At 42.4% G+C, this 22,995-nt stretch overlaps 1 protein-coding gene across 2 annotated transcripts in view; it reads right to left on the reverse strand.

Annotated features, from left to right (window-relative positions):
• The window catches only part of LOC142097131 (integrin alpha-X-like), a 149,287-nt gene that overhangs the window by 115,543 nt on the left and 10,749 nt on the right, over positions 1-22,995 (reverse strand). For both annotated transcript variants that reach the window (XM_075178733.1, XM_075178734.1), the window contains exons 2-6: positions 16,498-16,600; positions 16,289-16,392; positions 14,635-14,705; positions 14,353-14,467; positions 1,613-1,743 (exon numbers count right to left, since the gene is read on the reverse strand). In XM_075178733.1, the coding sequence (XP_075034834.1) occupies positions 1,613-1,743; positions 14,353-14,467; positions 14,635-14,705; positions 16,289-16,392; positions 16,498-16,600 (524 nt within the window). The remainder of the gene's footprint in view (positions 1-1,612; positions 1,744-14,352; positions 14,468-14,634; positions 14,706-16,288; positions 16,393-16,497; positions 16,601-22,995) is intronic.

Genomic DNA, 22,995 nt, shown 5'->3' on the forward strand with positions numbered 1-22,995 from the left:
ATCAAGTTGTTTATGGAATCCAAAAAAAAAGGTGTGCCCGAACTTGACGATGAAAACTGGCTCACAGATTTGGCATTTTTAGTCGACGTGAACACTCATTTAAATGAGTTAAACATGCGTCTTCAAGGTGAAAACCAATTGATCAGTACAATGTTTCAAACTATAACAGCGTTCGAAATGAAACTGAAACTATTGCACTCTCAAATTAAGGAAAACAATTTTATGCATTTCAGCACATTGGCTAAACACGGTCCTGTGAACACCGAAAAGTATGCAGCCTTGCTTTTCGATTTGGTACAGGAATTTGAGAACAGGTTTCAAGATTTTAGAAAAAATCAATCATTTTTTCTGATATTTGCAACTCCATTTTCAGTCGACATAAACATTACCTGGCAATGTGCAAATGGAATGCATAGAGCTCCAATGTGACATTTTACTGAAAGAAAAATTTGATCACGTCTCTTTAATGGACTTCTATAAGATATATCTACCCAGAGGAAAACATCCCTCAAGTCATAATCATGGCTTATTCATGTCATCGCTATTTGGAAGCACCTACATTTGTGAGCAACTATTTTCAAGGATGAATCACACAAAGAATAAAACTAGAACCAAAATATCTGATGAGCACCGTGAGAACTCACTGAGAACTGCAACAAGTTCCATCGAAGCAAATATGGAAGAATTGGTGGCTCAGAAACAATGTCAAACATCTCACTAACTTCATTTCCAAGTAAGTTTAATATGTTAACTATGTTTTCTATGGTTTTTTGGATGATCAGCTATCGTTAGTGTTAGTGTATTTTATGTGCGGCCCAAACCAACTCGTCGTCTTCCAATGAGGCCCAGGGAAGCTAAGAGGTTGGACACCCCTGTTCTAAAACATCTAACTTGAACTAGCTGGAACCTTCTCACCTCTTTGTCTGTTTTACCCAGTTTGTTTATTAGTTTACTATGTTTGTCCCCAATTGTAAAGCACTACAGAATATATTGGCGCTATATAAATAAATGATGATGATGATGATTACTTCTTGTGGCATATCTATTGATTTTTGTGGGATAAGTAACATCTGTATAATTGCACTAAAAGTATTGTGATTGACTACAGCTGCATTTACTGTAATGGTCTAACTAACTTGTAGCATCTGGTTGTCTCCTAAAGTATCTATCCAATGAAATCCATTTCACTGAAGCACAGTGCCTAAATTTAAAGTGGGATATGTTTATTCAGTGACCTATATGTTGTGTCGATATATGTTTGCATATTGTTGAACCAAGATTCCTAAAATGTTATTTATTTTGAGACATGTTGAATAACATTGCATGTTGATGGTATCTTGGTATTAATTCCCTACACTACCACTACTGACCCCTCCCGTATCACTGCTGATGACCTCCACATGTCTGTCTGAGCCACAGCATACAGTCATCTGGCTGATTATTAGGGGGTGATTGTTTATTTCCCAGTGACCGACTGTTAAAAATTCAAACCTGCATATATTACAAGTGGTTAGAAAAAGACTGTGTGCCTAACAGGACTGTGCATAGGAATGACTTGTGGCCTGTATAAGAGATAGATCCCAGGGAATTTTCTGAGATATATGAGGGCTACCTGCACATCCTTTTGCTTGAAGGACGTCATCACTTCGGAAACAAAAGTTAACATTCTGGTGAAGTCTTGTGGATCAATACTGCCAGATCCGTCAATGAGAAAGACGATATCCAGACCGAAGACTCCGCACTCTGCAGAGAGACGACATAAAACCTCAGCTAGAAATCATTTGGTTTTATCATACAGTCATTATGTTATATAATCATAGAAACCTTTGTATATGTCACTGAGGAATCTAATATATAAATGTCTAGTGGCGTGTGTTAGTCTGTCTGTCTGTGTGTGTGTAAAAAATAAAACCAAGCTGCAGCGCCACCTGCTAGGCAGAGTTATACACTGACCTACTAAATTCTTAGTGTGTGTGGAAAAAAAAATTCAGAAAGGGCTGAAATTTGGTATACTAAGATGTTTTTAATTTGTTAATTTCATTTGTTAATTGTTAAAAGTGTTTATAAAGATTTAAAAAATATATATATATTTCTTGAAGAAGAAGTGACAGTTGGGAGTGGTTGGTGGTTGCCGGGGGTGACGGTGGGGAGTGGTTGGTGGTTGAGGCCTGGGCTATGACCCAAATGCATGACAAGAACCCTTTTAACACCTTAAGTAGCTTGATTTCACTAGAATGCATGAGTATCATGCACGGGTTAACTTGTAAATGTATATTGTACTATATATACAAAAGTATTTGGAACCTTGACCATTACACTGTCACGCTGTAGGCCTATGAAGGCTGAAGATAAATAGACACTAACCGGTATTAGCGCAACTGGTCAAATAGGTGCGGAGTCTAACGTACCCCTGGTGTTCACCAGGGACCCCCGCAAGGAGGTTTGGACTTTGCAGCAGAGAGCACGCAGGTCGGGGTCCTATAAGCCAGTTACCAGTGTAGCATAGAGAGGTCAGACGGTTCCGGGTCACAGCAATCAGGTATATAGGTACAAAAGGGAAATCCAGTAGAGTAGTCGCCAAGCCGAAGTCACGGTACAGAATGGGTCACACAGAAAAAGAGGATGGTCGCCAAGCCGGGTCACAATGATAAACAGGAAGCAGGATACTCAGGGAAAAACAAGGGAGTGTGGAAGCCAGGAACACTGGTAGTGAACCTGTTACTCTGGCACCCTAATGGCACCAGAGGCAGGTTTAAATAGCATCCAGACTGAGGTGATTGGTGGAGAGTGGAGGCGGCAGCGGAAACTGAAGCAGCGTCCCGTTGCCTAGCAACGGGACTGAGGCCAGGACGCATGTGCCCGCTATCCGGAATTCTGCGGCAGCCGACGGGGGGATCAGACGTCCGTTCCCCGTCTGACAGGGAATCAGCGGGGACGGCGTCTGACAGTACCCCCTCCCCTCCTCCCTCTCAGAGAAGGATTGTCTTTCCTCAGAAATTTTGCAAGGAGACGAGGAGCATGAAGGTCGGCTTCCGAGACCCATGATCTCTCTTCCGGACCGTAACCTCTCCAGTGTACTAGATACTGAGGTTTGCGCTGGAAGAAACGTCTCTTCAGAATCCTTTCGATCTCAAATTCATCCCCTAAAGATGTTTTAATAGGTGGAGGAGGAGCAGGTTCTCTGAAGAATTTGTTGAGAATCAGCAGTTTCAGCAATGAAATATGAAATGTGTTATGGATTCTAAGAGACGGAGGTAATGCAAGTTTGAAGGAAACAGGATTGATGACTTGTGCTATGGAAAAGGGACCAATAAACTTAGGAGCCAATTTCATGGATGGGACTTGAAGTCGAAGGTTGCGCGTAGACAACTAAACACGGTATCCTACCCTCAGGACTGGAGCAACTCTTCTTTGAAGATCAGCAGCTTTCTTCTGTCTCCGTACTGAAGTAGACAGTGCTTCTTTGGTTTGAGACCAGATTAGAGAGAAGTCATGGATGAGAGTATCAGCCGCTGGTACTAGAGAAGAAGGAGCTTCGGATAAGAGAGGAGGAGTGTGATGTCTGCCGTAGATAATGAAAAATGGAGAACGCCCAGAGGAGGAATGTAGAAGATTGTTGTGGGCGAATTCGGCCCAATACAGAAGATCATTCCATGTCGTTTGATGATCAGAAGCAAAACACCGTAGGAAACACTCCAAGTCTTTATTCACTCGTTCTGTTTGTCCGTTAGTTTGGGGGTGATATCAGGAAGAAAATTTGAGACTGACTCCAATCTTATTACAAAAAGCTCTCCAGAACTTAGCGACAAATTGTACTCCTCTGTCAGAGATGATCTCTCGAGGGCATCCATGAAGACGGAAGATGTTCTTTAGAAACAAATCTGCGAGTTTAGGGGCTGAAGGGAGACCTTTACAAGGAGTGAAGTGTGACATTTTTGAAAAGCGGTCTACCACAACCTAGATGGTATTGTAGCCATTGCTCAAAGGGAGATCGGTGACGAAGTCCATAGTAATGCTGGTCCAGGGAGCATCCGGAATAGGCAGAGGAAAAAGAAGACCAGGAGGGCTTTGTCTTGGAACCTTGTGGTGTGCACAAACTGAACATGCAGATACGAATTTTTGAACATCTGAAGCCAGTTTAGGCCACCAATAATATCTGGAGAGGAATTCTTTGGTTCTCTTGTAACCGGCATGGCCGGCAAATTTGGACTCGTGAGCCCAACATAGTAGCTTAGAGCGGAGATGAGGTTCCACAAAAGAACGTCCTGGAGGGGGAGAGATCACTGGAGAATTGGTAATGGCCACTGTTTGTATTGGATTTAGAATCATTTTGTTGTCTAAACAAGTGAGAATACCAGCATTATCAAAGGACCTGGAGAGAGCATCGGCCTTGGAGTTTTTGGAACCGGGACGGAAGGTAAGAATGAGTTGGAACCTGGCAAAGAAAAGAGACCAGCGAGCTTGACGGGGATTAAGACATTGTGCCTCCTGGAGATAAGTAAGATTTTTATGATCTGTCATGACCGTGACGGGATGTAAGGCACCCTCAAGTAAGTGGCGCCACTCCTCAAGGGCAATCTTGATGGCTAATAATTCCTTGTCACCGATTCCATAATTTAGTTCAGTGCTAGAGAATTTCTTAGACAGGAATCCACAAGTCTCTAATGTTCCTGAAGCAGATTTCTGGGAAAGTATTGCTTCAATCCCGACTGAAGAAGCGTCCACTTCAATAAAAAACGGTCTCCCCTGGTCTGGCTGTTTGAGTATAGGGGCCGAAAGAAATGCTTCCTTAAGAGTCTTGAAAGCCAATATGGCTTTGACAGGCCATGGTTTGCTGCAGGCACCTTTTCGAGTTAAAGCTGTAATAGGACAAATAATGGATGAAAAGCCTTTAATGAACTGCCGGTAATAATTAGCAAAGCCGATAAAGCGTTGGGTAGCTTTGAGACCAATAGGTAATGGTAAGTTGACAATGGCCTCCACTTTCTGCGGATCCATCAGCAGGCCGGTGCCTGAAACTATGTATCCTAGAAATGGAACTTGTGAACGCACAAAAAGGCATTTCTCCAGTTTGCAATATAAGGAATGTTTCCGGAGACGAGAAAGAACAGTCTTGACATGGAGACGATGAACATTTAAGTCAGATGAAAATATCAAAATATCGTCCAGGTAGACAATAGCAAATTGATACAGAAGATCCCTGAAGATCTCGTTGACAAAATCTTGAAAGACTGCTGGGGCATTGCAAAGTCCAAACGGCATGACTAAGTTCTCATAGTGCCCGTCACGGGTGTTAAATGCCATTTTCCACTCATCGCCCTTTCGAATGCGGATCAAGTTGTAGGCCCCTCTGAGATCTAATTTAGAGAAGATTTTGGCTCCTCTAGTCCGGTCGAACAGTTCTGTGATCAATGGGAGCGAATAGCGGTTCTTGATGGTAATGTCATTAAGACGGCGGTAGTCTATGCATGGTCTTAATGAACCGTCTTTTTTTTTTACAAAAAAGAATCCAGCTCCTGCTGGCGAGGTAGACTTTCTGATAAATCCTCTTTGAAGGTTGTCTGAGATATATACAGACATTGCCTTTGTCTCAGGGAGAGCCAGGGGATAAACTCAACCTTTGGGAATGGTTTTGCCGGGAATTAGCTCAATGGGACAATCCCATGCTCGATGTGGAGGGAGAGTCTCTGCAGCGGTCTTGCTAAACACATCAATGAAGTCCAAATACGGTTATGGTAGTTTGAGGTGGGAGTCCAGAGAGAGACAAGGAAGTTGGTTAGGAGGAAATATTTTCGAGAGACATTGATTGAAGCATGAGGAACCCCAGGAGGTAACTTGAGCGTGAGCCCAATCGAATTGTGGGAATGTTTTCTGAGCCATGGTAGCCCTAAAATGATGGCGTTAACGGACTGTGGGATAACCAGGAACTGAATCCACTCTTGATGGAGAACCCCTACCTGCAACTGAACTGGAGCAGTAGTGTCAGTGATGGAACTGTTGCTGACACGGTTACTGTCAACTGCAGTAAGAACCAGAGGTTGCGGCAATGGAGTGCAGGGTATGTGAAGCTTTGACACCAGAGTGGCAGAGATGAAGTTTCCTGCAGATCCGGAAACCACAAAAGCAGAACAACTTAGGGAAGAGTCCGAGAATTTGAGGGTGACAGGCATCAGAAAACTGTTATCTTTGGAAGGAGAGGGAGAATGGAGACAGGAACCTAGAACAACCTCCCTGGTGTTGCCTAGGCGGTGAAGTTTTCCGGCCTCTTGGGACAAGAAGATAGCAGATGGCCGGATTCTCCACAGTACAGACACAGACGATTCTTGATCCTGCGTTCCCTCTCATCCCGTGACAGGTGAGAGGGTCCAATTTGCATCGGCTCTTCCGCCGGGAGAGCTGGGGATTGAAAACGAGGAGCCAAACGTACAGTGCGACGACCTTGGACCCTCTCCTGAGAACGCTCTTGAAGACGGATGTCTACCTTGACACACAGAGAGACCAAGTCGTCAAGCTTGGATGGAAGCTCTTGCGAAGCCAGTGCGTCCTTGATAGGATCTGACAGGCCTTGCCAATAGGTGGCGGAGAGAGCTTCATCATTCCAGCCTAATTCTGAGGCTAAGGTACGAAACTGAACAGCGTATTGACCTTCAGTTAAGGAACCTTGGCGAAGAGCTAACAAACTGGATGCAGCCGAACATACACGACCAGGTTCATCAAATACCCTCCGGAAGTTCTCAATGAAAGTATCAGAATAAAGGAGGGATCCATCTCTTCGTTCCCACAGTGGCGAGGCCAAAGCTAGGGCTTGTCCCGTCAGGAGGGAAATAATGTAGGCTACCTTAGCTCTCTCAGATGCGAAGTTTTCCGGTGAAAGTTCAAACTGGATGGAACACTGATTCAGGAATCCACGGCATCCTTTGGGATTACCGTCGTATTTCTCTGGGGTTGGAATCCGTAGTGTTCTAGAGGTGGCAAGTACTGCGCTTGGTGGTGCAGCGGCTGGAGCAGGATCAGGAGCGGGAGCTGCTGTCTGAGAAGTGCTCAGGGCATCCAAGCGGGAAATCACTCCTTGTAAACACTGCAAGAGTTGTGCTTGTTTGGCCTCCTGGCGTTCTACCCGTACTCCTAAATGGATGAGGAGGTCTTGGGAAGAGGGTTCTCCGGTACCGTCAGTCATGGCCAGAGTAAACTGTCACGCTGTAAGCCTATGAAGACTGAAGATAAATAGACACTAAACGCTATTAGTGCAACTGATCAAACAGGTGCGGAGTCTAACGTACCCCTGGTGTTCACCAGGGACCCCCGCAAGCAGGTTTGGACTTCGCAGCAGAGAGCACGCATGTCGCGGTCCTATTAGCCAGTTACCAGTGTAGCGTAGAGAGGTCAGACGGTTCCGGGTCACAGCAATCAGGTATATAAGTACAAAAGGGAAATCCAGTAGAGTAGTCGCCAAGCCAAAGTCACGGTACAGAATGGGTCACACAGAAAAAGAGGATGGTCGCCAAGCCGGGTCACAACGATAAACAGGAAGCAGGATACTCAGGGAAAAACAAGGGAGTGTGGAAGCCAGGAACACTGGTGGTGAACCTGTTACTCTGGCACCCTAATGGCGCCAGAGGCAGGTTTAAATAGCATCCAGACTGAGGTGATTGGTGGAGAGTGGAGGCGGCAGCGGAAACTGAAGCAGCGTCCCGTTGCCTAGCAACGGGACTGAGGCCAGGGCGCATGCGCCCACTATCCGGAAGTCCGCGGCAGCCGACGGGGGGATCAGACGTCCGTTCCCCGTCTGACAGAGAATCAGCGGGGACGGCGTCTGACATATACCAACAAGGACTGTAATGACATTGTATTTAAATATATATACTTTAATATGGAGTTTGTCCCCCTTTTGCAGCAATAGCAGCTTCCACTCTTCTTGGAAGGCTTTCCACAAGATGTTGGAGTGTTTCTGTGGGAATTTGTGCCCATTCATTCTGTAGAGCATTTATGAGGTCAGGCCCTGATGCTGGATGAGAAGACCTGGCTCGCAATCTCCGTTCTAGTTCATCACAAAGGTGTTCGATGAGGTTGAGGTCAGGGCTCTGTGCGGGCCAGTCAAGTTCTTCCACACTGAACTTATCAAACATTATTTTTGTAGTCCTTGCTGTGTGCACTGGGGCACAGTCATGTTGGAATAGGGAAGGGCCGTCTCCAAACTGTTGCCACAAAGTTGGAAGCATAGCATTGTCCAAAATGACTTGGTATGCTGAAGCATTAAGATTGCCCTTCACTGGAGATAAGGGGCCTAGCCCAAACCCTGAAAAACAGCGTCATACCATTATCCCTTATCCACCAATCTTCACAGCTGACATAATGCAGTCAGACAGGTAGCATTCTCCTGGCATCCACCAAACCCAGACTCACCCATCTGACTGCCAAACAGAGAAGCGTGATTCATCACTCCACAGAACACGTTTCCATTGCTCCATAGTCTAGTGTGCTTTACACCACTCCATCCGAAGCTTGAAATTGGTCTTTGTGATGTGAGGCTTGCATGCAGCTGCTAGGCTGTGGAAACCCACTCTATTAAACTCCCACCGCACATTTTTGGTGCTTACATTAATGCCAGTGGAAGTTTGGAATTCTTCAGCTATGGAATCAGCAGAGCATTGGTGACTTTTACGCACCATGCACCTTAGCAATTGCTGACCCCGTTCTGTGATTTTACGTGGTCTTCCAATTTGTGGCTGAGTTTCTGTTGTTCCTAAACACTTCCACCTTCTAATAATATCACTTACAGTTGACCATGGAATATCCAGCAGGGATGAAATGTTATGAGATGACTTATTACAAAGATGACATCCTATCACAGTACCACACTTGAGGTCACTGAGCTCCTCAGAACGACCCATCTTGTATAAAATGTTTGTACATGGAGACCGCATGGCTGGTGCTGGATGTTATACACCTCTGGCAACGGCTCTGATTGTAACACCTCAATTCAATAATTAACCGGTGTGGTCAAATACTTTTGTCCATATAGTGTGTGTATATACATATATATATATATTTCCCAGACATCACTGGAAGCTCATCAAACTTACAGCAGTAGACCATACATACATAGAATATACTGATCACCCCACTGCCATACACTTAACAAATCCAGTCCCACAACATGAAGACCCATCACCTTCTCTGCTCCATATCACCTTGAATTCTGCACCAGTTTCCTCATAATGTCTAAGCCAAGCTATCTCTTTACCCTGCACCCATGATAACTACTTGAACATCTTACACACAATTACGAGTCCTGTTGGTCCCTTGGAGACATATGTTTTAATATTTTATATTAGTATTTCCACTTCTATTCATTCTTTTCCAGTTTTGTATGGGTGGTGATCTCACCTCATTTTTATTACTCATATTTTATATTATTTTATACATTCGTCATTCTGGAGTAATGTGACACAGTGAGAACTTCACCCCCAGAGGATCTCCTGTTATCATCATAAGGATCTACGAGATTTACACACATGAAGTTTGTGAAAGGCTGAGAGTCTGTTTTCCTCATGTGAGTGTCATACTATCATCATCTTGTTTTCTCTAGACTATGCTCAGTTTCTGATTTCCTTAACACTCCTTTCCCCCTCTCAGATCATCACCTTATTAGATACTCGCTCATCCCCAGTTCTTTACCCTCCCTAGTGTCAAACTCTTCCAAGCCTCCTTGTACCCGCAGGAATATCAACGCTATTGATTTTCAACAGTTTTCCACCTCTCTCCAACACCTTCTCTCCCCAATTTCTATATTCTCCTCCCCTGATTGGGCAGTACCCCATTTTCATCAAATCCTAGCAACTGCCCTGGATCAAGTGGCTCCAGCGACACTACATACTTCGCGTAGAATTCGTTGCCAACCGTGGCACACTACAGTAACACGAACTCTACAAAAACGTTCTCGTAAAGCAGAACGTCACTGGCGTAAATCTTGTGCCTCTAATGATTTCATCACATATACTTCTATCTACTACTCCAATTGAGATGCTCTGGACACTGCTAAACAAGCATACTTCCAATCGCTCATCTATGCTCAGGCTTATAACCCCAAACGCCTTTTTAACACATTTAAATCTCTTCTCAATCATCCCACCCCAAACCCTCCGACTACTATCAGTGCCCAGGACCTTGCTTCAAGGACAAGATTGCTAAGATCAGATTTGAAATTGCATCATCTCTATCGACTAGCAATCAGCTCAATAAATTCCCAGCACCCTCTGACACCCTCTCTTCACAAATGAAGATAAAGCATCTACTCTCTTCTTATCTTCCTACTCTACCTCCTGTCCTCTTGAACCCATACCCTCACAAATTGGTAGATTCATGTCTCCTGTGCTCATTGCACCTCTAACTAAAATCTGTAATTTCTTGCTCTTTACTGGTATCTGCCCGTCATTATACAAGCATGCAGTGAGTATTCCTATGCTGAAAAAAACAAAATTCTGACCCAAACTCTCTTTCAAATTACTGTCCCATCTCTCAGCTCTCATGTCCCTCCAAGCTTCTAGAGGTACTTGCCTACACACGCCTCACACACTTCGTTTCCACAAACAACCTGGATACTCTTCTTTCTGGATTTTGTTCTCAACAGTCCACAGAGACTGTCCTGACCAAGGTGCTCAATGATTTGATCACTGCTAAAACTAAAGGCTATTACTCATTTCTAATTCTCCTGGATCTCTCTGCTGCATTTGACACTGTTGACCACTCTCTTCTCATACAAACACTACAATCGCTAGGTCTTCAAAACACTAAACAGCTTAAACTCTGGTGCTAAATAGGATACACTTAACTAACACAAACGCAGTAAAAAAAATCAGTATCGATCGCTGCAGCTCACAAAAGGAGGTAGTGTTAAACCCCCATATATATATATATCAAGAGAAAAACATGCGCAGAAATACTGAATACAAATGTTTAATATGGTTTAAAACACAAACATATGTAAATTTGCCTAGAAACAGTATAGGCTAAAGAAGGGTATGTACAGAGATAATAAAGCATGTATGAGAATTGGGTACATGCATATAAACTATCTTACTAGGCATAAATAAACATATAAAATAAATAACATGCAAAAAAGGAATACGCCTTCATACAAATAATATTAAAAGTCTTAAAACATATAAAAATCACATGAATTGCACATATGCACTTAAATCTCCATCAGCTGAAAAAGAATATCCGATTCATATGATGTCGACATCAAAAAGATTATATATAGATATATCTATCCGGATTGATAATCAAAAAGAAGACAAATTTGTATAGAAATGACTTTTAGATCATCTATATCCACTTCTATGAGTGTGTTTAAAAGGTCAAACAATTATCCACTTTAAATTAGGGGTGTGCACCGGCCACTTTTGGTGTTTTGGGTTTTGGGTTCTGATTAGCTTGAGGTTTTGGGTACTGATTTGTTTTGCCAAAACACCCCACGAAAGGTTTTGGTTCTGATTTTTTTAAAAAAGTATAAAAAGTGCTAAAATCCATATTTTTGTTTTTGTTTTACACTATTATTAACCGCAATAACAATCATTTCCACTAATTTCCAGTCTATTCTGAACACCTCACACCTCACAATATTGTTTTTAGTCCAAAAGGTTGCACCGAAGTAGCTGAATGTCGAAGCAAAACGACACAAGTGGGCGGCACAAACACGTGGCCCATCTCAGGGGCAAACGCAGGATTTGTAGAGGGGGGTTTCCACACCACGCCGCCAATGGGTGTGACCAGCATACATGGGGGCGTGGCTATAATTTTAGACGGTGCATGGCTGCTCTCCGACTCTTCCTATCCCTATAATAGACATGGGCAATGCTGCGTGCACTACTGTCAGGTGCACACAGCTCTCCCTTTTCAAGCAGAGCTGTGTGAAGCGGAAGCAGGGTCCAGCCACCTCAATTATACAGTACCCCACCATTTGCAGCACGCCCTCTGCATATGCTGGAAGGATCAACCACAGTCCAGTTACAGATTTGGCTAATGAAGGTGTCAATGTTGTACACCGGAGGAGGACCCAAGGACAATTCCATCTTGCACCTCTAGCAAACTCTTGCAAACTGCCATCCTGTCTGCCACTGCAGTGCCACTCCTAGATGCATAGGCAAACCGAGGGGGTGTTTCCTAGTGCCTGGAAACCCCCCTCCAAGCCTGGGGTACTGTGTTTGTGCCGCCCACTTGTGTCGCTTAGCTTAGACATCCAGCTACTTCGGTGCAACCTTTTGGACTAAAAACAATATTGTGAGGTGTGAGGTGTTCAGAATAGACTGGAAATTAGTGGAAATGAATGTTATTGAGGTTAATAATAGTGTAGGAGTGAAAAAAATAAAAATAAAAATGGATTTTAGCACTTTTTATACTTTTTAAAAAAAAATCAGAACCCAAAACCAAAAATCAGAACCAAAACCTTTCGTGGGGTGTTTTGGCAAAACAAATCAGAACCCAAAACCTCACCCTAATTTAAAGTGGATAATTGTTTGACCTTTTAAACACACTCATAGAAGTGGATATAGATGATCTAAAATTCATTTCTATACAAATTTGTCTTCTTTTTGATTATCAATCCGGATAGATATATCTATATACAATCTTTTTGATGTCGACATCATATGAATCGGATATTCTTTTTCAGCTGATGGAGATTTAAGTGCATATGTGCAATTCATGTGATTTTTATATGTTTTAAGACTTTTAATATTATTTGTATGAAGGCGTATTCCTTTTTTGCATGGTATTTATTTTATATGTTTATTTATGCCTAGTAAGATAGTTTATATGCATGTACCCAATTCTCATACATGCTTTATTATCTCTGTACATACCCTTCTTTAGCCTATACTGTTTCTAGGCAAATTTACATATGTTTGTGTTTTAAACCATATTAAACATTTGTATTCAGTCTTCAAGACACTGTCCTATCCTGGTTCTCATCCTACCTATCTAATTGCTCTTTCAGTGTTAATTTTTCTGGATCCACCTTTGCTCCGCTTCCTTAATAAGTTGGAGACCACAAGGCTCAGTCCTAGGTCCCCTGCTGTTCTCTATCTATACCGCTTCTCTTGGAAAACTAATAAGTTCTCTCTATGAGGATGATACTCCAATTTATCTATCCTCTCTTGATCTCTCACCATCTGTGTTGTCTCGTGTTACTGACTGTCTTTCTGCCATTTCATCTTGGATGTCCTCTCACCAACTCAGACTCAATCTTTCTAAAACAGAGTTAATAATATTCCTACCCGCCAACAGAAGCATACCTGACATTTCTATCTCTGTTGATAACATGACTAAAAATCCCACCCGACAAGCTCGCTGCCTAGGTGTAATCCTTGATTCACACCTATACTTCGTTCCTCACATCGACTCTGTATCTAAATCATGTTACATACATCTAAAAAACATTTCCAGAATACACACATATCTCACACAAGACACTGCAAAAACCTTAATTCATGCACTCATCATCTCCCGCATTGACTATTGCAATTCCCTCCTTACTGGTCTTTCCCTGAACAGACTCAAACCCCTACAATCTATTTTACATGCAGCAGCCAGAATGATTTTCCTTGCAAATTGATATTCCTTTGCTGAATCACTGTCTGACTCTACACTGGTTGCCTTTTTTTCACCGAATCCAATATAAAATACTTTTACTAACCTACAAGGCCATCAACAAAGCTGCACCAACATCTCCTCACTTGTCTCAAAATATCTCCCAAATCGACACCTCCATTCTGCACAAGATCTGCATCTCTCATCCACCCTCATTACATCCTTCCATTCTCGGTTAGGACTTTTTTCAGGCTGCATCCTCTCTATGGAATTCCCTCCCTCGCACAGTAAGACTCTCCTCTGGTCTACAAACCTTCAAGTGTTCTATGAAAACCCACCTTTTCAGACAAGCTTATAATATTCGTTAGCCATCTTCTAACTTCAGTTACACACTTCACACAAGACAAAAACCCTCTGACAAACATTGCTGTGTGACTGGATCATATAGCATACTAATCCTTTTTGTTTGTGTTTTAGTTTTTTTCCTTTTCAATCTGGCTGGACCGAAATGCAATATGTAGACTTACCCTGATGTATCCAACTCCCAATGTTCTATAGATTGTAAGCTTGTAAGCAGGGTCCTCTCACCTCTTTGTCTGTATTACCTAGTTTGTTTATTACTGTGTTTGTACCCAATTATAAAGCGCTACGGAATTTGCTGCCACGATATAAATAAATGCTGATAATGATGATATCTAAGACTGAATTATAAGTGATACCAGCAAATTGTACAGGTGAATATATATATGATTAGATCTGTACCTGGTAGAGACGCCGGTACATTATCTTGTACTGTCAGGTTTCGGGCTAGCCGGTAGCAGCGCCCATTTACATAGACGTTCTGTCCACAGATTCTCTGCAGGGTTGGTCCACATGCCTGGGAAGGATAAAGAGTTTAGATGTCCAGATTCAGCAGCTGGACAGTGCAGGCTAGTAGAAGGCTTAGTGATGTACCTTGTGATAACCAGCTAAGAGGAGCAATGAGCGGTAGCAGTAAATGTAAACTATATGAACAGGAGACACAGGAGAAGAGTATCGACGTACCAGTAGTTCAGATGAGTTTCCTTCAGTGGTCAGAGTGAGTCCGAGAGACATATTATTTTCATCCTCAAGTCCTGCAATGGTAACTCTTGTAAGATACACACAGACACTGTGCACACACATGTGATATTATGTTATGTGATGATATAATATTGAGGGGTCTGTTTGTTATGGAAGTCTTCAGGAATAATTCAAAGAGGAAGTCTCTTCAGTATATGCTCTGTTTATTCTTGTATGCGCAATACAGACCATTCAATTCAATGGTAATTACATATTAACTTTGCAAGCATTTTATGCCCTAAAACCACAAACTAATATGTAGCTAAAGCATCATATAAGACCTTAGACCAATAATATCACTCCACATGACAGGGCCACTCAACATCCCCCAACATCCCCCAGATACAGGCATAGATCCAAGTAGACCTTGCCACATCTTATCTGGTGTAGACTTGCTCACCACAACTTCCCCGTTTCCCATCATGAACAATGGGGGTCACATTTCACTTTCGATAAGTTATGCTATATAATATATTTTAGACATGTTTCCCATATACCTTGAGCAGCACTGTCTAAGAGGCAGAAAAACAGCCTAATTTCTCAATATAAGCACTGTAGCTTTGTTAACTCTTATGCGCCCTACTACTATTATATAACCAGCTTTAATTCAACTTCCATTTGTGTGAATTGATTATCCATATCACATATTACTATGGACTGCAGCGATACAAAATGTAATACTGCTGCTATTTACCATGTCTGGGCCCCCATTGGTGAGAACTGGTGAAACCCCACCTCCTAAACCTACAAACAGACCCCTTCACTGGCAGCCTAACTAAAGGAGGAGGTGACCCTATGTGGCAATTGCGCCTGTGCGGCTAAGGTGATTCATCCACAGCAGTTTCTCCGGCGGCAACGGACCTCACTAATAGGTAATCTGACGCTGTCTGGAAATAGTGGTTGATTTTAAAGGCTGATGGCAAAAAACAAAGCTTATTTAACGGGATCAGATCGCAGTCCACAAAGTTGGGTAATACTTCCACCCGCAGCATTGTATCCGGCCTGATCTCAGCTGTTGTTACACTATGAGGGTCGTTCTCATCGGTAGTAAATTGAGATATTGATGTCTGACATCTGGGGTGATGCTTATTGAGGAGGATTTCAGCTTTCATGTTACATTGTCTTTACACAGAGGAGGGTTTGCTTAATATCAGCAAATTATCCTGGATCATCACAGAGAGTGCTATGTGCCTGTTTATTCCCTTTCCATGTGACACGTCCGAGCTGGAATTATTATCATTATTATTATTACTGATAGTAGTAATATTAGTATTAGTATTATTATTAGTATTATTTTGTTCTCAAATTTTAATGTAAAATATAGGCATTCACACATCATTGGTTGTACCTGTTTTCAGAAAAAAAAACCCACATGAGACCCTTTAGTTTGCCCCTGTTGTAGATCAGGGTATGTGTAATACTACAGAGGCTATAAAAATATTCTGTGTAAAGATTTGAAAATCTCTGACCCCATCGGTCCCCATCCAACCAGCAAAATGTCAGAGGTGAATAGAGGACATTGTGGACTCACGTCTCTGCTGGCCTATAATGTCTGAACAGTTTAACAAACACTACAGAAGTAGGAATACATTCTTACCATTGATGGGAATGGGAGTACAGCCTTTGGTCTCAGGATCACAGCGATATAACTGCCCAGTTTTATTGATCGCCACTTGATGGAGGGGAGCGCTGACAATCACCCTGAAATGAGACATTATACGTGTAGGACTGTGTCATTAGTAAGGACTGGATGTCCCAGGAAGCATGTATGGTCCACACGACTGGACAAGTATGGGTCATACTCACCATTTATCCAGCTGTACGACCTGGTGTCCAAAGCTGCGATCATTGTTCTGGAAGATGATCGGCTGCTCAATATCCACAATGAAGGCACCAGCAGAGGACAGGACTGTAACAAAAAGTCACATACAGATTAAAATTCACAATATCGACATTAACTAATAAATTCCTCCAAAAAGTCTGTCATAACAATATCTCTGACCTCACCCATAAATACACAATCATTCATCCTCTGCTCTCCTCTAGTGCCCATCTTATGTCTCATAAGATTATCCCATACATTACTGCAGACATTGTCTCGAGCTACATCTCACCCTTTTAGGTGAATTACGTTGGTGGAGGACTGTGACTAAACAACTTAAGAATATATGTGTCTTATGTGAGCTCTATTTTAAGCTACACTCGATTGTATCATCAGTAGCACAGAGAGCACTATTTTCATCCTCAGTCATGAGGTAATTGCCCAAGCATATTGATTTGAATATCAAGCACCCTACAGTTTATCTGGAAGAATCAGTGTGGTTTAAAGTTAGTTCTCACTAGAGATGGGCGGGTCCGGTTCTCCGAGAACCGAACCCACCCGAACTTTGGGTATCCGAGTACCGAGCTGAGCAGCTCGGTACTCTCCCGCCCGTTCCGAATCCAAATCGAGGCCGAACGTCATTGTGACGTCGTCGGATCTCGGTTCTCGCGATACTTCAACTTTATAAATACACGCCTCCACAGCAATCCATCGCCATTTGACAGAGGGAGAGAGCAGGGTGTAGTCATAGGCTAATTAGAGCAGGGACAGAGAATACAATATTGTTCTTGCAATTGCTCTAACCAAAATCGCTAGTGCAGAGAGGAGGATAGAGGTTTATTATTTTTTCTTCATATTTGGCACTCCCCAGAGCTTTTGGGGTGTCCCCCATAATTGTGCATTAATATTTCTGGCTGTCAAAAGTCATATCTGTCAGCAGTATCTACTAAATAATTTTTAGCACTCCTCAGTGCTTTTGGGGTGTCCTCCCTAATTGTGCATTAATATTTCTGGCTGTCAAAAGTCATATCTGTCAGCAGTATCTACTAAATAATTTTTAGCACTCCTCAGTGCTTTTGGGGTGTCCTCCCTAATTGTGCATTAATATTTCTGGCTGTCAAAAGTCATTTCTGTCAGCAGTATCTACTAAATAATTTTTAGCACTCCTCAGTGGTTTGCGCTCAGAATGGATTCAAAGCAGTCCACATATGATCTGAATGAGCAACCAGGTTCTGTCACCAGTCCTGATGTTAGTGTTCCCAGTACGTCATCTGGCCAAGGTGATGTCAAACAACAGAGTGTTTCCAAATTAGTGCAAAAAACAAAAACCAAAAAATTTTTTACTGTATTGAAGCGAAAAAGAAGTGTAACTGAGCAAAAGTTAAGTGACGATAAAAAAAAAATTGCAAGCATGCCATTCTACACACGCAGTGGCAAAGAGAGAATGAGGCCTTCACCTTTGGCTATTAGTGGCAGATCCCAAAAAGTTACCCAGCCTACAATTGGTGCACAACTACTGTTACGCGTCAAAGCCGAGCTGCAAGATAACAGTGAGGCATTACAGGAGAATATTTGCTCTGATTCACAAATGACAACAATCCCTGTGGAGAGTCCATCCAACAGTGGGATGTCTAATAGTGAGCATTCTGCTGATGTGTGCCTTAATAGCCCGAGTGTAGCCGGTGATACCCAAATTGAGGATGCCACTTTGGAATTAGAAGAGGATGAGGGGGAGATTTGTGTAGGCGACGAGGGCGCTAATGATGATGTTGATGATTATGATGCAGACAGATACCAAATTGCCTTTCTCAATTTCTATTTATATTCTAGATTATATAACGGCTGAATAGTTTTCTATTTTACTCCTAGTGGAGAGAGGATCTGATGCAGACAGATACCAAACTGCCTTTGTCCATTTCAATTTATATTGTACAGTATATAACGGCTGAATTTATTAGTATTTTATACAAGCGGAGGGGGGCCTAGAGAGACAGAAATTAAACTGGCTTTCTCCATGTCAATTAATATTGTATAGTCTATAATGGCTGAATTTTTAGTTTTTTTTAAAAAAGTGGAGGGGGGCCTATAGACACAGAAAGCAAACTGTCTTTTTCCATTTCTTTACATATTTAACTATAAGTGTAGGGTGTAATATACATCCAAAGACGATGGCTGCATTGCCAATATGCATAGATGGAGAGGAAGACAATCTGTTTTGTGTGTAGAATAAATGAAGGCCTACCAACGAAGAATTAAACTGTTTTTTTGGATGATTTATTACCTCAACAATTAGATTACTTGTCTCTAAAACAGTTGGAGCACTAAATTGGGTTAATTTAGGCCCAAAAACATGGATTTTCCAAAAAAATAGCAAAACCAAACCAAACAAAACCAAAACCAAAACCAAAACACGCAATGGCGGTTTTGCAAAACCAAAACCAAAACCAAAACACGACGGTAATCCAGATCCAAAACCGAATCCAAAACCAAAACACGGGGGTCAGTGACCATCTCTAGTTCTCACCATAAATAGATAGATGGAAAGTTCCCCCTTGATATAAAGGTGGCTCCCTAAATTTAGGTAAGTGTATGCTACACTCACTCTTTAGGAATACATATATATATGTACAGTGGTTGAAATGTGACGGTATACAGCGTATGCCATACCGCCTCTTCTCCCACTGCTTTGATTGTATAGCCCAAATAACTGAATAACTGCAGTTGTATCCTCCTCCTCCTGATGCTTTCTCCCTCCCCTTCTTAGTATCCTTGTATTGCCATAATAAAGCCTCAACGGATTGGTCTGCGTGGCTCCGCATGGGGTCACTATGCCAGTAACCCTCCCATCCAGGCTGTTGTGGCCCAGTGTGATTGGTGGCAGCAGTTCTGGAGCAGAGTGCGGACGCTGATTCCCAGAGAGCCACAGAGTGTAGCAGTATCGCAACCCCACTAAACAGAGGGGAGATCCATCCCTGTACCAAAGTATGGGAAGAAATGTTATTCAATAAAGGTCTGACTCCTTTAACTATAACCCTAGGGGGAGGGATATGTGACAAGGGGACTGGTTTTCCACAGGCCTCTAAGAGAGGAGTCAGGTATTCAGCTGTATATAGCAACATGCATTGTTTGACACTCTGGAAGCATCAGCTGTTCAATTACTGCTGCAGTCATGCAGATAATAATCCTGTAACTTCTGATTGGCTTTGCTGGCTCTATAAACTGCTTCCAGTTAATATTCTAGTGCTAGTGATAGTTCCTATTTGACTTAGTGTGTCTTGTATCCTGTCCTGTCCTGTTTTCATTATTACTTTAAAGGATTCTGCTCTCTTCTCCACTCCTGACCATTGGCTTGTTAAACGGATTTACTTTCATATCTACCTGCCATGCCATTTGGCTTGTTTAAAGGAACGCTGTCTTCTCCTGCTCCTGAACTAGACCTGCTGTTACTCTGCATTAACCCCACCTGTCCTACTATTAACATCCTGATTGCTTACTACCTCTTACCATATTCTGTCTACTCCATCGGTAAGTGCTAATTCAGAAAATGCTGCTACCAGAGCTTAAGTTTTGGGAGCAACCAAGTACTGTGAAAACGTTTCCAGCCTGCTGTCTATATTGAACTCCCGCTGATTCAGTAACTCCATTGCTACCATCCTGAGTTCCCTCCTTTGTGTGCACCACTCGACCCTTTCCAGGCTGCTCCTAACCACACTGCCTAGTACTCACTCAAGGGACTGCAACCTGCGGGATAGGGGCTGCCAAGACCATACCTCCTTGTGAAAACCACCTACCCATTAGACTCCGCGCCCTTGGGAGAGTCGTGTCAATCAGGCAGATTCAGGGAATCCGAGGTCAACCTCAGGATTTGTGACAGTGATGATGTCACAATGTACACAAAGATAAACTAAGGTCTTTCTTCATTGGTACAGGGGTCAAGTCAGTCCAGTACAATGCAGATCATAGGTCAGTTCAAAGGATTCCTTTGATAAGGTGTGCCCAGCTCACTCCAACTGCCGGGCACATGTTGTGCCTACGGGAACCGACCTAATCCAGTTTAAACCAACCTATAACATGTGCTGCCTACATTTTTATAGAGTATAAATCTTATTTTATTCATAACTAGCGATCTCTAAGTACGATCATTACTCTGTTGACACCGTATTTCTACTGGTGATATGAGAAATGATATAAGACCAAACACCATACATTTCATAGGACCTGAATCACAAATACCTGTAATGTAAATTTATCTTTGCATAAATAACCTTTAAGTTTTACTAATAAACTGATGTGAGTTGGAACTTTATTAAATGTAAGTGTGTGTGTGTGTGTGTGTGTGTGTGCTGTTTTCCTGTGTGGTGGCATCATTAACCGTAGCGCACCAATCGCAATTGCACGGTGAAACAATATTAATAAATTTATCCTACTTCATCAATTATTTGACTTCTAAAACAACATCCCAGTTCAATGCTTACCCTATGCCACGGGTGGATGAAATAATAGGAAATCTAGCTGGCAGTAACAGTTTGACTACCCTTGACTTAACAAAGGGGTATTGGCCAGTTCCTCTTACTTCCTTAGCCAAGAAAAAGATCACATTTTCCACCCCTGATGTTCTTTTCCAGTATAAAGTTCTACCCTTTGGATTGCATGGGCACCGGCCACCTTCCAAAGGGCCATGAATAAATTGCTACAACCCATTACAGCTTATACAGCCACTTACTTAGATGGCAATGTGATTCATACCCCAGACTGGAAGTCACATCTGGCCGAAGTTGAAGTGTTCTTAGCTTCATTAAGGTCCGCGGGATTGACAGATAATCCGGAAAAGTGTGCGATAGCTATGAGAGAAGCCAAATATTTTTGGGTATATTGTCGAGCAGGGGAAAGCAAAACCCCAACTAGACCACGTGGAAGCAGTCAAAAACTGTCCAAGACCGGAAAATAAATCACAGTTGAGACCCGTCCTAGGCTTAGTAGGTTACTACAGGCAATGTGTAAACTATTTCACCACTAGAGCTGCTCCACTTACAGATATGCTAAAGAAAGTTGTCCAGACAGGTTAGTCTGGTCTGACTCTGCAGAAGCCGCTTGGTCAGGTCTTCACTTAGCCCTCTGTTCCTCTCCAGTTATACAAGCGCCTGACTTTACCCAGAGGTTCTTCCTCCAAACCGATGCCTCGGGTGCCAGCTTAGTGTGGTCACAGGAAAATAATGAAATTGAGGATCCGGTTCTGTATCTGAGTTGGGATTTACAAAAATATGGAACCATGGAAAAGAAATGCCCTAAAATGGGCCACAGAAGCTCTGTGCTACTATCTTCTAGGCAGAGAATTCTCATTAATAACAGATCATGCACCATTGTGGAGGATGCAGATTAGCTGGAAGGTAAATGTCAATGTAACTTTCTTGTTCTTGGCACTATAACCTTTCACATTTACAGTAAAACATAGAGCCAGGTTTTGCACAAAAATGCAGATGTATTGTCACAGAAAATTGCACTCTTTGCGAAGTCCGCACAAGTCTACTTGGTTATGCTAGAGGGAAGGATATATGAGTGGTTTACCACAGACCTCTAAGAGAGGAATCAGATATTCAGCTGACGATTTGCAGTGCTAGGCTGCAGACATTACACATTTGTACAACAAAGCCTCTAGTTTAATGATCCACAGGTGGAGGATATATGTGTGACAAAATAATAGTATGGTGTGTGATTTAACTTACATATTTTGAAATGTTTTAGTTGTGTCTTTTTTCCACAGCTAATATCAGCTGACAGGGTGTGTCTGCAGTGAGGCTAATCAAGCAGAGCATCTGAAGAGGATACATCTTTAAAAACCAGGTGGAAATGTCACCTGTCCATCACCTAGGGCTGTGAGAGGAGTGCCATTTATTTAAGCCTGAGTTGTTCATTATGCAGGGTGACCGATGCTGAAGAGTTGGCCTGTTGACTGGTGAATTGGTCTCTGTTAACTTAGTGTTAGTGTCACAAGAAAGTGTGTGGAACTTTGTGTAATCAGTTACTTTGTCGTCCTGCAAGAAATTATTCATACTACAGCTCAAAGTATGCCGGAAGTGATATCACATCGCTTTTATAGAATGTGTTACCAGAGCAGGGGGATACAGCAGGAGGGGGAAGGGGACAATCATCAGAGACAGTAAGAATTGAGAAATGGACTACAGACAAAACACAAGCATGAATGATGGGTGGGAGAATACACCGACACAGATTTGGAGGAGAATCAATTTGGGTGGTGGGTTAACAAAGGATCTAATAAATTTAAAAGTATCAAATTCCATTCATTCCTATATATGTTTCTTCTTTCCTTTGGGTTCTGCTATTTTGGACCCTTGGACTTAATGTTTGCTGGGCTTGGGTACATCATCTGTGAATCATTAACTAGGTGGCGCCAGGCAGGCACCTCACCATTGCTTTTTAATCAAGGTTGTGGTAATTTCACCCTGTGGTTTGAGGCAGTGGAT

The sequence above is a fragment of the Mixophyes fleayi genome, chromosome 7 (assembly GCF_038048845.1).
Source record: "Mixophyes fleayi isolate aMixFle1 chromosome 7, aMixFle1.hap1, whole genome shotgun sequence".
Classification (NCBI taxonomy): domain Eukaryota; kingdom Metazoa; phylum Chordata; class Amphibia; order Anura; family Limnodynastidae; genus Mixophyes; species Mixophyes fleayi.